This window comes from Mobula hypostoma, chromosome 11 (genome assembly GCF_963921235.1).
Source record: "Mobula hypostoma chromosome 11, sMobHyp1.1, whole genome shotgun sequence".
Lineage (NCBI taxonomy): Eukaryota > Metazoa > Chordata > Chondrichthyes > Myliobatiformes > Myliobatidae > Mobula > Mobula hypostoma.
In genome coordinates, this window is record NC_086107.1 from 39,214,077 (window position 1) to 39,230,163 (window position 16,087).

Genomic DNA, 16,087 nt, shown 5'->3' on the forward strand with positions numbered 1-16,087 from the left:
GTGCTATGTCATCCTTGTGACTCTAGTGACCTTCTGATCTTTTAACTTTCCAGTTCCTTCTTTTCACAGCTATGTTGCTTAGCAGGTGACGGGATTGTATTTTGGGCTTCTCGCCTCGATACAGCTTTTGGAGCAGCCTTTTTTCCTAATTCTGTGGTGTTTTCTTTAAGCCTCTTCCTCTTCTGAAAAGATGCAGCCTCTGTGTGTGTGTGTGTGTGTGTGTGTGTGTGTGTGTGTGTGTGTGTGTGTGTGTACGTTGTGTTTTTCCTCTTTATCTTGTGCATAAAAGAACAGCAAGCGTTCAGAACTGTTTCTGATAAACAAAATCTAACAGATAGCAGGACTGCTTGTGATTTCCTTTTGTTTGACTAAAAGTAACAATTTCCCTCCCAATTGAAATAGTTTAAGAAATCCATCTTTTGGTATTGCCATTTACTTGTTAAGCAATTTGATTAATCAAAAATGTTATATGTTTTCCCCAAGCACGATCCTGATTCCTACTCAGATCTTTTTTTTTCTGAGAAACAGATAAATAATTGCATGAAATGGCTCATTAAACATGGTTGTGCAATGATCTTTTTATACCCTTTTCCCTTAATTGAAGTGATCAAAGTCAGAATGAAATTCAAATGTTTTGATAGAATTGTGAAAGATCCATACATTTTCCTTTTTCTTAAAAAAAATGGCAGATTTTTGGCCGTAATAATTTGCATTGTTGTCTAAATGCATTTGTGCAATCTTGACCACTATATGACCAGCGCTTCCTGAATCCTGCTTTAAGTAGGATGACCTTGATTTGATTAATTCTGTCCTTTCTGGGATTTTGTCCACTGCTGTTTTCTTGCTCAGCTTGGAAAACTTTTTAATCAATGCATGTGTGTGTTTTTCTTTGTTTCAGGTGAAAATTATGAACAGAGCCCTTTGCGCAGAACCTTTAAATCTAAAGTGTTGGCTCATTATCCAGAAAATGTGGAATGGAACCCCTTTGATCAGGATGCTGTTGGGATGGTTAGTATGCCTAACATGTTCTGTGAAACTGGTCTAAATCCAAACAAACAAAGATTTCTTTTTTTCTCTAGAAAATCAATAGATCCCCTTGTCTATTTTTCATCCAGAATTTATTCATTTATTCTTTGGAAAGCAGCTCGGAATAGGCCCTTCCGGCCCTTTGAGCCAAGCCACCCAGCAACCCTTGATTTAACCCTAGCCTAATCACGGGACGGTATACAATGACCAGTTAACCTACTAACCAGTGTATCTTTGGACTGTGGGAGGAAACCGGAATACCCAGAGAAAACCCACGCACAGACTCCTTACAGATGATGTCGAAATTGAACTCAGAACTCTGACAGCCCAAGCTGCAAGAGCGTCATGCTAACTGCTACACTACTGTGACAGCTACAAGTCTGGGTGGTAATTGGGAAGGGAGCGTTCATTTGGTGAGTTTCAGATTTGGCTATGTCTTCGAGTGAAAGCTTGAGCTGAAAATGAATGCAACCACAAGTGGAAAGAAAAATCAGACATTGACTCATTTTGGGCAACAGTGTAAGTCCACATTATCTACACGTTTGTACTATTGCAATTAGCAGTAGAACTGGAGCTGGGGGTGGGGGGGTGTGTGGGATAGAGTAGATGAACTAAACTACTCCTCAGTTATTTTGACATACAGATTAGCACGTTGTATGTACTTCTAGTTAAATCTTTATTCTCAAGTGCAACAGTGGGATGCAGCTCTGCTCTCTTAGCAGCCTAACTACATTTTAATTACTCATTTGTAGCATTTTCTTAGTAATCCGGATAGATAATGGGAAGATTCATGAGGTTAGACTTGCCTTCTGTAATTCTCATGATCACGATTTTGAGATTTGGGACCTGACAAAGGATGACGACACCATTGAAGCGTGGGCCAGTAATTCTGGAGAATTTCCCCTTATCAAGCTCTGCAGATATCAATAGAAGAGCGACTGCTTCGGAAGCTGATGTGTGAGGCCTCTGTATCGGATAATGCGTCTGAAAAGAAAATCCAAGCTTTTTGTCACTTCGAAGCAACCCTGCTTATGTGGTGAAATATGCATTGACCTTGAATGTTCTCTCCACTGAAGGAGGTGGATCCTAATCCAATGCTTGCAAAAGGGTTCTTGAGGCAGAAAAATCCATTCATTTTCCCTCCGCTTGTACTCAGTCTACTTCTGTAATATCAGTTGTCTTTATGTTATCAGAGAATCACAGAAAGATAGAGCACAGAAATAGGCTCCTTTGGCCCATTTTGTTCATGCTAACATGATACCTTATGGCAATCCCATGCTCATCAATGCCTTTATTATTTTAATACCTGTCCAAACACTGTAATTGTATCAGTTAAGTCCAGTAATTCAGCCTAAAGTTGAATGGAGCAACTTGATGCAATTGTGCTATTAAAAGGTAAGAGATGATGGGTAATTCAAATTAAGCCGATTAACTAATCTATTTGTAGTTGAGGATTCACTAGTATTGGACAGAGTTTATCTATAAGTTTATCTGTACATCTGACCCACAAAAGATGCTCCCTTGAGGATACTTGCCTCACTTATGGATTAAATTTTTATCTCCTACATTTTTGAAGTCTGGATAGACAGCCTGATGAGATATTTAAAAATAAACTTGTATGAAATATTTCCAGCAAGTTGAATCAATTAAATGTTTATTTTACTTATCTAATTTGTGTAAGCAGTGAGTAAAAATCTAAATTTTCCAAATACTGGAAATCTCAAATGTAAACAAGTGTGTTGAAACACTTGGCATGATAGACAGCAGTTGGAAGAGAAGTAATCAGGTAATATTTCGAGTTAATGACCCCAGTATCTTTGTGGGCCCTTTTGCCTCAGGGTCATTGACCTGAAACACTGACCCTATATCAACATTCATTGGATGTTATCTGATTTTATTTCTCTGAACAACTTGTTTTCGAACCCCTTTCCTGGCTGCTCTAAACCCAAATATGTAAATTTGAGGCATATTTGGCTTCTCTTTCAGAATATTTACTTGAATTTCAACCTCTGACTTGGCACTAACTCAGTTTTTTTTTGAGAGGTGGATTTTAGGCTCAGATATCCAAACTAAGAAGTATAAATCAAAATATTTAATTCATTTGCGATATTATGAGTGTGAGTGAACATGAAGCGAGGGTCGAAAAAAATTGAAAATTAAAAAAAAACCTCTGATTATTTATAAAGTAATAAGAAATCATGTTAAATTTTCATGATCAGGGTTACTTGGATTTATCATTCCATTAAAAGTTTGTTTACGCTTGAATGCATAATCTTCACATTTTGTGGCGTGATTGGTGATCTTGCATAGATATCAATGTCTGGTCTCACAAGTGGAGCAGTGTTTGTGGAGGAGTGGAACAATTCAGATGGCATATGTGGGCTACAGCAATAATCATGGTGTGTGTACTCAGCCTGCAGTATATGGACCAATAACTATTGCCTTTCCCACCCACTTGAAACTGTGTGTATAAAGCACAGCTGATGATTATTATAGGAATTGTGACAAGAATACACATAGATTAAGATGTAGCTGTCCTGTGCTGGCACCAGTGGAATCGGCAGTTGGTCTGCCACCTGACTTCAGGAGAGAGAGAGATGAGGAAAACAATGGAGCAGCATTTGGAGATGTGTAATGAAGGGACGGGAGAGAGAGTAACAGAAAGAGAGCTGTCAAGAGTGGCTCCCCCTTTGAACCTTGAACTGTTTGAAGTGATGGACAGGCAATACCCCAGCAGGGGGATAAAAAGGGACAGGTTTGCTAAGGCAGGACACACATGACACCCGAGGTAACAAGACCCTGGAAGCGGTGCGTCTCTCACAAGTTGGTGGCCATAAACACACAGGGTGGAAAGGCACGATCGGCGGGAACCTGGTGTGTGTCCACTCTTGCCTGGGTGCCAGGTTCACCGCAGAGAAACGATTGTATCTGGAAACGGAGGGGTCACGGTCGGTGACCTCAGATGACATCACAAAGGACTCGCCCGAAAGCTGACTGCGATGGTCTGTGTGGAAGCCGTTTTGAATATTCATTTGTTTTTGCTCTCTCTCTCCTTCCCCCCACTGTCCATCGCCATGGCAGTGATTACTGCGAACTGAACTGAACTAAATTGAACTGAACTTTGCGTCACTTTGAAACTGGTCATTTACCCCTAGACAACGATAGAGCTTGATTGATCCTGTTATCTTAATTCTGTGCACATGTGTGTTTATCATTGCTGAACTGTTGCATTTATTATCCTTTTGATTAGAGTACTGTGTTGCTTGTTTTTTTAATAAAACTTCTTAGTTCTAGTAATCCAGACTCCAACTGAGTGATCCATTTCTGCTGGTTTGGCAACCCAGTTACGGGGTACGTAACAGAATGAACTGATAATTCAATCTTAGTTATGTAATTACTGTACCGTTGTAAAACAAAATATTCATTGGGGTAGTGGAGTGACCTGTAATTTGAAGATAAGTGAAATTAATGGATAAAGCAGTACCTAAGTTGAAGTTTTATGAAGGAAGACTTGACAAAATTCTTCCTTTAAAATCAGATTTAGAAATCTTAGTGTCATGTGAAACCAATTGGCATAAAAATTAGAGTTCCAGTTATTTTTGTGAACTTGAAGGCCAGCTTCCAAGAGCTTCTGGCGAATTTACAACTTTTGACTGATTTAGTAAACTGAATTGTATTGACTCTTGATGTCTTTGGTCTTGTTGTAGTCTTTGCAAACTTGTGAACATGGCAGTTTGGAGCAGACCTAAGGGAATACTCCTGGGAACCCACTCCATCATTCAATAAAATGGTTTTTGATCTGATTGTAACACCAGCTCTGCATTCCCCCAGTTTCTTTCCTCGTCCTTGAAATCTCCTTATTTACCAGGAATATGTCCAATGTTGTAGCCTTCTGGACTCCATTTAATTCTTTAACTTTTAAGCAGCTGGCTTTTGTTTTTTTTTGTCTAATTCAGAACAGGTCGTTTCTGCTTATCATCTGTTTGTAGATTTTGGCTGTCCAGTAACACAGCCTAACGTACTAGGCCTGCCCTAGAAACCTGCCATTATTGTTATAACACAAAGAAGCATAATCCTCCTTAGTTTTTCATGTCATTCCATTTGATCTCATTCCATCAAAGGTGTACCTTTTGTCCTATTTGTGCTCTCCCCCCCCCCCCCCACTTTCCCTGCATCATTAGAAAAATTTTCTTTGACAATATTAATTGTTGAGAATCTGGCACACCTATTGATTCTCCTGTCCAGTTGGATCACAATATGTGTGCACATACGGATAGAGAGAGTAATGTATATACGTTTAAAGATGTATAGAATTTACCCTGTCCATTTATTCCATGGAATATGGGAGGAAATGTGTTGAGAGAAATCAAGTTATGTACGTGGGATGAACTCAAGATGAAAAAAGGTGTCAATGCTATCAGCACCAGCATGTACCTACTGGAGAAATTTACTGTGGATTCTGTCTAAATTAAGAAATTTATGTACATTTAAGTATGGTGTCCATTTGATGATCAGAAATGCATGATCCCTAATTTGAAAGTTTATTTTTCAATGGAATATGTTCCACATTATGATGAAGATAACTTTCATGTGTTTCTTTTTGTTCAAGCTCTGCATGCCGAAAGGCCTTTCCTTTAAAACACAATCTGACAACCGAGACCCACAATTCCATTCGTTCATCATCACGCGAGAGGATGGTTCTCGCACCTACGGATTTGCTCTCACGTTTTATGAAGAGGTGGCAAGTAAACAGATCTGCAGCGCAATGCAAACGCTGTATCATATGCATAATGCAGAACAATACGATATTCTTCATACCTCATCCGCAATCTGCATAAACTCAGCGGAGGGTATCTCTGAAAACTGCAGTGACATGTCCACGGGAGTTTCTAAACTACAGCGTTTTAACTCATATGATATTAGCAAGGATACACTTTATGTCTCAAAATGCATTTGCTTGATTACACCCCTGCCTTTCATGCACGCCTGTAAGAAGGTTCTTGAACAACTCTATCAAGCTGTGACTTCTCTTCAACCTCCTCCACTACCACTGGAAAGTTATGTTTACAATATTCTATATGAAGTGCCACTGCCACCAGCAGGGAGATCGTTAAAATTTTTGGGAGTATATGGTTCAATTGTTTGTCAGAGGCCAAGTGCCAATGAATTACCACTATTTGACTTTCCAATTAATGAAATGTTTGAACTTTTGGGTCTGGAAAATGTGCTCCAACTCTTCACCTGTGCATTGCTGGAAATGCAAATCCTGCTGTACTCCCAACGTAAGTCTAGTGTTTATGAATTCATTTTACTTTTTAAAAAAAAAAAGATATTGGTGACAACTGCAAGAGATTACAAGAAAGACTTTCTATTTATGGCTTTGGGCTACAGAAGCTTTTGATTATAAAAACAAACAATTGAGAATTTAATGTGTGTAACTTTAGTGAAATGATAGGCATTATTGGATGCAGATTTTCATGTTTTTGCATTATTTAACATTTAGCTCTGATTCTAAATGTTTCTTGTAATTCATAGTCTTCCAGGTCTTTTCACTAGTCTGCTTTTCACCTTTCTTGGTGGTTTTGAACTCTACTTTTCTCCTTTTCCATTTTATTTGGGCAGCTGGGCTCCCTAATCCCACCTGATTAATTTGAAGCAATTTAGTTTAAAACTTGGCGACCAGCCTAATACTTCCACCCAAATCTTCCCCTTTCTCTTGACACTGCATTACCCTGGAGCATGTATGTGAGCCCATAATTTTATGGAACTCTGGATTCATCTGTAACTTGTTGACTGTCCCATTCTCATTGATCCCAGCTTCTACCTTTTGTTTGGACTTTTTGCTTTACTTTCTCAATTGTGACTTTCAATCTCAGTAATTAAAAAAAAAACATTCTCTTGAGGAATGGTGAGATGAGCAGCATCTGTTGGGGGTGGGGAGGAATCGTCCTTGTTTTGAAGCAAGACCCTGCATCAGGACTGAGGATGGAGAGGGAAGCTATCCAGCATAAGAGAGGAAAGAGTGAGCAATGGTGTTAGATACAGAGGCAGGCGAGTAATAGATTGAAGAAGACTGGAAATTAAAAGAGCCTATGGAGCCAGTTGGGAATGAAGGGTGAAGATTGACAGGCTGAGGCGCTGGGTAAGGACACAATGATTACAAGCGCCTGGAGTCTCAGAATCTTCAACTGACCAAATATGCTGGCTTATCAAACACGAATCTAGTTTACAAGCCAAATCCTTTTGTGAGCATCAAAGTACATACTGTATAGAGCACCATAGAACCCTGAGATACATTTTCTTGCAGGTATTCATAGTAAATAGAAAGAAACACGACAGAATCAATGAGAATGCACTCAACAAATGTGGACAAACAGCCAGTGTGCAAAAGGCAACAAACTTGCAAATACAAAACAAGGGGAAATAAAGCAATAGTAATAATAAATTAAAAAAAAACCATAAATATTGAGAATATGAATGGTAGAGTCCTTAAAAGTGAGTCCATAGGTTGTGGAATCAGTTCAGTGTTGGGGTGAATGTAGTTATCCGCTCTGGATTCAAGAGCCTGATGGTTGAGGTCCATGAGCCAGTTCTCAGTAGGGGATCAGAGGTGGAGAGGGTCATACCTTTAATTTCTTCATGTTATCATATCAGAGGATCTGTCCTGAGTAATAACTGTTCCTGAACCTGGTGGTGTGGGACTCGAGGCTGCTGTACCCCCTCCGTGATGGCAGCAGCGAGAAGCGAGCATAGCCTGCGAGATGAGGGTCCGTGGCGATGGATCCTGCTTTCCTAGAAGTTGTTGCCAATCGAACTGACTGGGATCTGCAACTGGAGCAATTGAGGATCCAGTTGCATAAGGAGGTGTTGAGGCCTAGGCCTTGGAGCTTATTGATTCATTTTGAGGTGGTGATGTTATTGAATGCACTGGTATAATTGAGACCTGCTTGAAGCAGGTGGGTACCTCGGACTGCCAAGCTAGAGATGAACAATATCAGTTGAACACCCCAGTCAGTTGAATAACACAGGACTTCAGTATTTGGCCAGTTATCCTGCCTGGATGCTTTCCTAGGCTTCACCATCCTGAAGGATGTTGTCATGTTAGCCTCAAACTGAAAACACTGGGTCACTGGAGCTGTGGAAGTTCGTAAAAGTGCCTCCCATGTTTTGATGATCGTTGCCTTTTTTGCTTGCTTTGAACTCGTCTGGGAGTGAAAACTTGTTAACACATATGTCGTTTGGTTTTACTTTGTTGGAGGTAATGGCATTCAAGCCCTACCACAGTTGTCAAGCATCCTTCAGTGATTCAAATTTAGCTTGGAATTGCCTCTTCGTATGTAAGATAGCTTTCTGGAGATCGTACCTGGACCTCTTGTAATTTTTTTCATCACCAGACCTGACGTGCAATACAAGTTAGTGATCTTGGGTCTCCTGGGAATTTAAAAGCCTGTGATTTTAAGAGGGTTACTAGTTTTTAAAAGAACTTGCAAGATTCAGAGCATAGATTTTAGCCAGCAATTTCACAAGTTGACAAGTGTCATTGTTCGTAATAACTAAACAACATAAAGTTTGTTTTGTATGCCTCATACTTTATCAACAAGATGTCTATCTATTAAATTAGACATATAGACATTAAGAACGGGGATGTGCTGGAGCTTTTGGAAAGCATTGTTAGATAAGTCACCAGGATCAAATGAGATATACTACTGTGGGAAGCGAGGGAGGAGATTGCTGAGCCTCTGGCGATGACCTTTGTGTCATCAATAGGGACAGAAGAAGTATCGGAGAATTGGAGGGTTGCACATATTGTTCCCTTGTTCAAGAAAGTGAGTAGAGCTAACCCAGGAAATTATAGACCAGTGAGTCTGACTTCAGTGGTGGGCAAGTTGTTTGAGAAGATCCTGAAAGGCAGGATTTATGAGCATTTGGAGAGACATAATATGCACGCCAGAGGAAAGCGGGATCTCCCAGTGGCCACACATTTTAATTCCACGTCCCATTCCTATTCTGATATGTCTATCCACGGCCTCCTCTACTCTAAAGATGAAGCCACACTCAGGCTGGAGGAACAACACCTTATATTCTGTCTGGGTAGCCTCCAACCTGATGGCATGAACATTGACTTCTCAAACTTATGCTAATGCCCCACCTCCCCCTTGTACCCCATCTGTTATTTATTTATATACACACATTCTTTTTCTCTCTCTCTCCTTTTTCTCCCTCTGTCCCTCTCACTATACCCCTTGCCCATCCTCTGGTCCCCCCTCCCACCTTTTCTTTCTCCCTGGGCCTCCTGTCCCGTGATCCTCTCATATCCCTTTTGCCAATCAACTGTCCAGCTCTTGGCTCCATCCCTCCCCCTCCTGTCTTCTCCTATCATTTCGGATCTTCCCCTCCCCCTCCCACTTTCAAATCTCTTACTAGCTCTTCTTTCAGTTAGTCCTGACGAAGGGTCTGAGCCCAAAACGTCGACTGTACCTCTTCCTAGAGATGCTGCCTGGCCTGCTGCGTTCACTAACAACTTTTATGTGTGTTGCTTGAAATTCCAGCATTGGTAGATTTCCTCATGTTTGGGCCATGCACTAGGCAGTGTCTAGAGTAGGTTACATGGTCGACACAACACTGTGGGCCGAAGGGCCTTTAATATGCTGTAGATTTCTGTGTTCTATTACATCTGAGATTACTGCAGAATGAGATAATTTTAAGACTAATTCTTTAAAAACCTGATATGTTACATAGAGCATTGAATATAATAGCTTTATTCAGCTGGGTTTCAGGATGGGTAGTGAGAGAGCTTCTGGGATGTAAGGTGATGAGATTTTTGATAAAGCTGTTGGGTTGGAAGCTTTTAATGCATAATTCATGCTTTTATGTGTTCTGCAATGTTTGCTGGTATACATTTTATCACCAATTGAAGTGGGCATTTCTGCATAGTGTGTCTGTATTGTTGATGTCTGTCAAAAGTCAAGTTTATTGTCGTATGTACAAGTGTATATACAGTGGTGCTAGAAAGTTTATGAACCATTTAGAATTTTCTCTATTTCTTCGTAAATATGACCTAAAATGTGATCAGATCTTCACATAAATCCTAAAACTAAATGAAGAGAATCCAGTTAAATAAATAAATAAATAAACAAAAACATTATACTTGATCATTTATTTATTGAAAAAAATGATCCAATATTACATTTTTTTCCCCCAACAAATACATGAACTTTTGCTTTCAGTAACTGGTGTGACCCCTTTGTACAGCAATAACTTCAACCAAGTGTTTCCAGTAACTGTGGATCAGTCCTGCACATCGGCATAATTCCTCCTTAACAAAAGTGCTTCAACTCTGGGATGTAGGTGGGCTTCCTTGCATGAACTGCTTGCTTAAAGTGATTCCACAACATTTCTATAGGCTTAAGGTCAGGACTTAGACTTGTATTCCAAAAAGTGAGATTTCTTCTGCTTTAACCATTCTTTGGTAGACCTACTTGTGTGTTTAGGGTCGTTGTCTTGTTGCAAGACCCACTTTCTCTTGAGCTTTAGTTCACAGACGGCTACCCTGACATTTTCTTGAATTTCCTCCATTTGTATACCATCTGCCTGACTGTGGATTGGTGGAGCCCAAACTCTTTAGAAATGGTTTTTGTATCCTTTTCCAGGCTAGTGTGTTAACATGACAATTTACTTTTTCTGAGGTCTTCAGAAATCTCATTTGATCGAGGCATGGCTCACTTCCAAAAACCTGTGTGGTGAATATCAGCATTTGATAGTGAAGACACAGGTTTACGTTCTTTAAATAGGACAAGGCTCTCCAACCCAATGTGCAGTTACTGGAAATATCTGGTTGAAGTTATTGCTGTACAAGGGGGTCACACCAGTTACTGAAAGCAAAGGTTCACATACTTTTTCCAACAAATGCATGTAATATTGGGTCATTTTTCTCAATAAATAAATGAACAAGTATAATGTTTTTTGTGTTATTTATTTAATTGGGTTCTCTTTTATCTAGTTTTAGTACTTGTGTGAAGATATGATTACATTTTGAGTCATTTATGCAAAAATAGAGAATTCTGAAGAGTTCACAAACTTTCTATAAACCAACGTACAAGTGAGATGAAAAACTCGCAGTAGCATCACAGGTATATAGCATCATAGAGGCAGCATTCACACGAAAGACAAATTTAAAAAATACACAATTTTTACAACAAAACCTGATTAAAACAAAAAGCAATAAAGTCCATTTTAGTGCAAGATGGTTGAAGTGGTCATAGTGTTACTAAACTGTAGTGATAAGATTTTGCTAGTTGATTTAAGAACCAGTGGTTGGAGGAAGGAACACTCACAATGCGCTGGAGGAACTCAGCAGGTCAGTCAGCATCAGTTGAAAAGATTAGTTGACGTTTCGGGCCAAAACCCTTCGTCAGGACTGAAGGAAGAACTTTGGGGAGGGTTTGAAGAATGCTGGTAGTTGAAAAAAACAGTAATTTGAAAGACAAAGGGGTGGGGGAGGGGGAGCAGGAGGTGATTGGCAGGAGAACAATGCACAGTAGTAGAAGGAGGCGGAACGATGAGGGAGGTGATGTGAAATAGGGATAGAGGAAGGGAGGGGGAGGGAATTATCGGAAGTTGGAGAATTCTATGTTCATATATCACCTCCCTCATAGTTCCGCCTCCTTCTGCTACTGCGCATTGTTCTCCTGCCAATCACCTCCCTGCTCCCTCCCCACCCCTTTGTCTTTCATATTACTGTTCTTTTCAACTACCAGCATTCTTCAAACCCTCCCCAAAGTTCTTCCTTCAGTCCTGACGAAGGGTTTCGGCCTGAAACGTCGACTAATCTTTTCAACTGATGCTGACTGACCTGCTGAGTTCCTCCAGCGCATTGTGAGTGTTCCTTTGACAACAGCATCTGCAGATTATTTTGTGTTAATGGTTGGAGGAAAGTAGCTGTTCTTCAACCAGGTGCTGTGGATTTCAGGTTTCTGTATCTCCTGCCTGATGGTAACTGCAAAAAGGTGGTATGTCCTCCATGGAATATGGGGATCTGTAATGATAGATGTTGTCGTCTTGAGTCCGAGGTGGAGAGGGATATGCCCAAGCTGTGTTGAGCAGAATCTATTCCTCTCTATAGAAACCATAGAAAAACTACAGCACAGAAACAGGCCTTTTGGCCCTTCTTGGCTGTGCCGAACCATTTTCTGCCTAGTCCCACTGACCAGCACACGGGCCATATCCCTCCTTACACCTCCCATCCATATATCTGTCCAATTTATTCTTAAATGTTAAAAAAGAACCCACATTTACCACCTCATCTGGCAGCTCATTCCATACTCCCACCACTCTCTGTGTGAAGAAGCCCCCCCTAATGTTCCCTTTAAACTTTTCCCCCCCTCACCCTTAACCCATGTCCTCTTTTTTTTCTCCCCCTGCCTCAGTGGAAAAAGCTTATAGCTTGTGTTCCTGCACGTTCCAATTGCCGTACCAGGCCATGATGCAAACAGTACATCTGTAAACATTTATTAGTGGTTGAGTAGCCATACCTCCTTAACCTCCAAATGAAGCATAGACCCTGGTGTGCTTTCCTAATGATTGCACTAACATATGTGCTGGGCCAAGGACAAGTCTTGTATGTTAACAACTAAGAATTTAAGGGTGTGTTCGTGACATATTTTCCACAATGGAGATGCAGCTTTGATAAGTCAACAATACATTATTGAAGCAACACACATCAAAGTTGCTGGTGAACGCAGCAGGCCAGGCAGCATCTCTAGGAAGAGGTACAATCGACGTTTCGGGCCGAGACCCTTCACCAGTCCTGACGAAGGGTCTCGGCCTGAAACGTCGACTGTACCTCTTCCTAGAGATGCTGCCTGGCCTGCTGCGTTCACCAGCAACTTTGATGTGTGTTGCTTGAATTTCCAGCATCTGCAGAATTCCGTGTGAATACATTATTGAGATGGCTGCTGTTATATTGAACTGAACATAGTGACTTGACTTTTATTTCTTACATCCTTCGTACACATGAGTAAAAATATTTACGTTACGTCTCTGTCTAAATATGCAATGTTCAACTTGTAGTAATTTATAATAAATAGCACTTACAACAGGACAGTCAATGTAATATAGAAATACAGTTGTATCAGCGTGAATTAATCAGTCTGATGGCCTGGTGGAAGAAGCTGTCCTGAAGCTTGTTGGTCCTGGCTTTTATGCTGTGGTACGTTTCCTGGATGGTAGCAGCTGGAACAGTTTGTAGTTGGGGTGACTCAGGTCCCCAATGATCCTTTGGGCCCTTTTTACATACCTGTCTTTTGTAAATATCCTGAATAGTGGGAAGTTCACATTTACAGATGTGCTGGGCTGCAGATTGAGGGAAGTACGGTTCCCATACCAGGCAGTGATGCAGCCAGTCAGGATGCTCTCAATTGTGCCCCTATAGAAAGTCCTTGGGATTTGGGGGCCCATACCAAACTTCTTCAACCGTCTGAGGTGAAAGAGGCGGTGTTGTGCCTTTTTCACCACACATCCAGTATGTATAGACCACATCAGATCTTTGGTGTGTATGCTGAGGAACTTGAAGCTGTTCACCCCCTCAACCCCAGATCCATTGATGTCAAATAGGGGCTAGCCTGTCTCAATTCCTCCTGTAGTCCACAGTCAGCTCCTTTGTTTTTGCGACATTGAAGGAGAGGTTTTTTTGACACCACTGTGTCAGGGTGATGACTTCTTCTCTGTAGGCTGCCTCGTTATTATTTGAGATTAGGCCAATCAGTGTAGTGTCATCAGCAAATTTAATTAGTAGATTGGAGCTGCGGGTGGCGACACAATCATGGGTATACAGAGAGTAAAGGAGGGGGCTTAGGACACAGCCTTGTAGGGCACCTGTGATGAGGGTCAGAGGTGAGGGAGTCCACTCATATCACCTGCCAGGAATCAAACTGGTTGAAGAAACTGAGTGGGCCTCTTTTTTTTTTAAAAACTAAATTGGTGTTAAAAAGAGGAAGTTTTGCCTAATATAAATTGGGCAGTCTAGCTTAAACTTTTGGTGACTCTGCCTTTGAAAACCGATGTTGAAATTTCTCCAATGTTTCAGATATTCCGCCCAATGTGTTTGCCTTTTTTTTTTAAGAAGCCTGATTGTTCCACTGAAGTCCCTACCACCTTTTGCATTCCTCTAACCACAAAATAATCTGATTCTGACCCATGACTTGAATCTGGTTTAAGAGCTTCTGCTATGATTGGATATTGGGTATTATTGTTGCATGAACAATACAGCTGTTGACATTGCTTATGGTTAAACTGTGTAAACTTGGTAAAGATCTGGGATTCAGGATGATTCCATATATAACCCTTTTGTAAATTGTCCCAGAAAGGAAATTCCTTCCCAGTACCTCTCAATGAAAGTCGTGTGTTAGATTTTCTAGGCCATTTTCTGTGGTTAGATGGACAGGCGAGTATGGCGTACCCTTAACAGCAGCAAAATTCAGCTATAGACTGTATAATCTGTGATTCAAGATATCACACATTAGTTCACCTTTAGGTCCACTTTTGACAATTGAAGAATTATTCTCATTAACTCATTTCGCTTCGACCAGTCTCTTCCCAACTGTGAGCAAAAAATTATGTAAAAGAACAATTCTAAAAGTTGACAGATAATATTTGAATACTGATAATTAATTTATCCTCTATAGTGCTTGAACTTATTTAGAGTTTACAGAATTACTCTAATGACTTATGACATGAATTTCTAATTTAAACTATCAGCTTCATGAAATGGCTCTGCAGTTTTGTTAAGAAGCAGAGGATTTTATTAAAACCAAGGTAATGATTAATTATCAACACAACTCAACACTAACATTATCTTCCTGAGACTAGATGCTGTAAGTAAGTGCTTATCTAGTTTTTTACATCTGTGATGGTGTTAAATCGAGAATCATGGATTCTGCTGTTCAGTATCCACTTTGCCAGCATGTGTGTTTGACGCTTTTTAAAAAAATGTATTGTGGACTGAAAGTGTATCTACATTTGTTTCTGTTAATGGAATGAAGTATGTGAAATGTGAGCATTTGGATGGCACGCTGAATATTTAAGAAGAAGCTGTACAGGGTAATATTTAAAAAGACAGCTGGATGAGATGAGATCTCTCCTAAAGAACTGCAGTACCTATTGTTTCCAGCCTTGACTCTCCTATACTGTACATCAGTTGCATACATAGTGTACACTGAAAATTTAGAGAACCTTGTTAACAGTATTTGCAGGATACCTGTGGAAAATAAATGTTTGCAGAAGGTAATACAGTTGTGGGTGTATTCCTTCAAAAACATGTTCCTGAGTGAGTAGAGTTATTGTTATTGTGCTCGTGAACTTTATCCAATTAATACAAGGTTGACATGTCAGACGAAACTAATGTTTGGTGATTTTTTTTCTCTAGCAACAGTGAGCATCAGGAACCAGACAGGTGTGTCCAACTTGATGGGACTTCAGGATGTCATATATTTTTTAGTTTGTAGCACAACGGTGAAAGCATTGAAAGTCGTGGATCATGTGATGTCCATAGGCGTCACTGGACACATGTAGTGATGTCAAATGGCATGCAACACATTGTGTTAAATTTTACCATACATGTGAAACCAACAAAAATGTTAAAGCTGAATTTTTTCTTAATGGAAAACCTGAGATATCCAAATTTCTTCAGTGATGGGCCTTCCTTAAGTATTCATTGTTACTGCTTGTACCCTCTTCAACTCCTGGCTCACCATCATTCCAATGGCCTCAACCACAAATCCCTGCCCTCAAAAATCATTTGTCTCAATTACCTGATTTACTCGTTTCCTTTCTGTTCAAGACAGTGATTCAAGGGAAGGGAGTTCTGATTTAAAAAAAAAATAAATCTGACATTAATAGTGCTATTTGAATATAAAGATTCTGTATGTGAGCTGAGGTAAAAGTTATTAGTTTATTCACGTTCAGTTGATGAATACAAGTACTTCTATGGAGTTTAGAATTAAATTTCAGAAACTTTTTCCATAGAAATGTTATTGGTGAGAGTCCTGAACAACATTGTTTTGCT

General features: G+C 40.1%; 1 protein-coding gene across 4 annotated transcripts in view; it reads left to right on the forward strand.

Moving 5' to 3' along the window:
• dennd5a (DENN/MADD domain containing 5A) overlaps positions 1-16,087 on the forward strand; it is a 156,155-nt gene that overhangs the window by 65,162 nt on the left and 74,906 nt on the right. For all 4 annotated transcript variants that reach the window (XM_063061861.1, XM_063061862.1, XM_063061865.1 and 1 more), the window contains 2 exons: positions 899-1,008; positions 5,636-6,308. In XM_063061861.1, the coding sequence (XP_062917931.1) occupies positions 899-1,008; positions 5,636-6,308 (783 nt within the window). The remainder of the gene's footprint in view (positions 1-898; positions 1,009-5,635; positions 6,309-16,087) is intronic.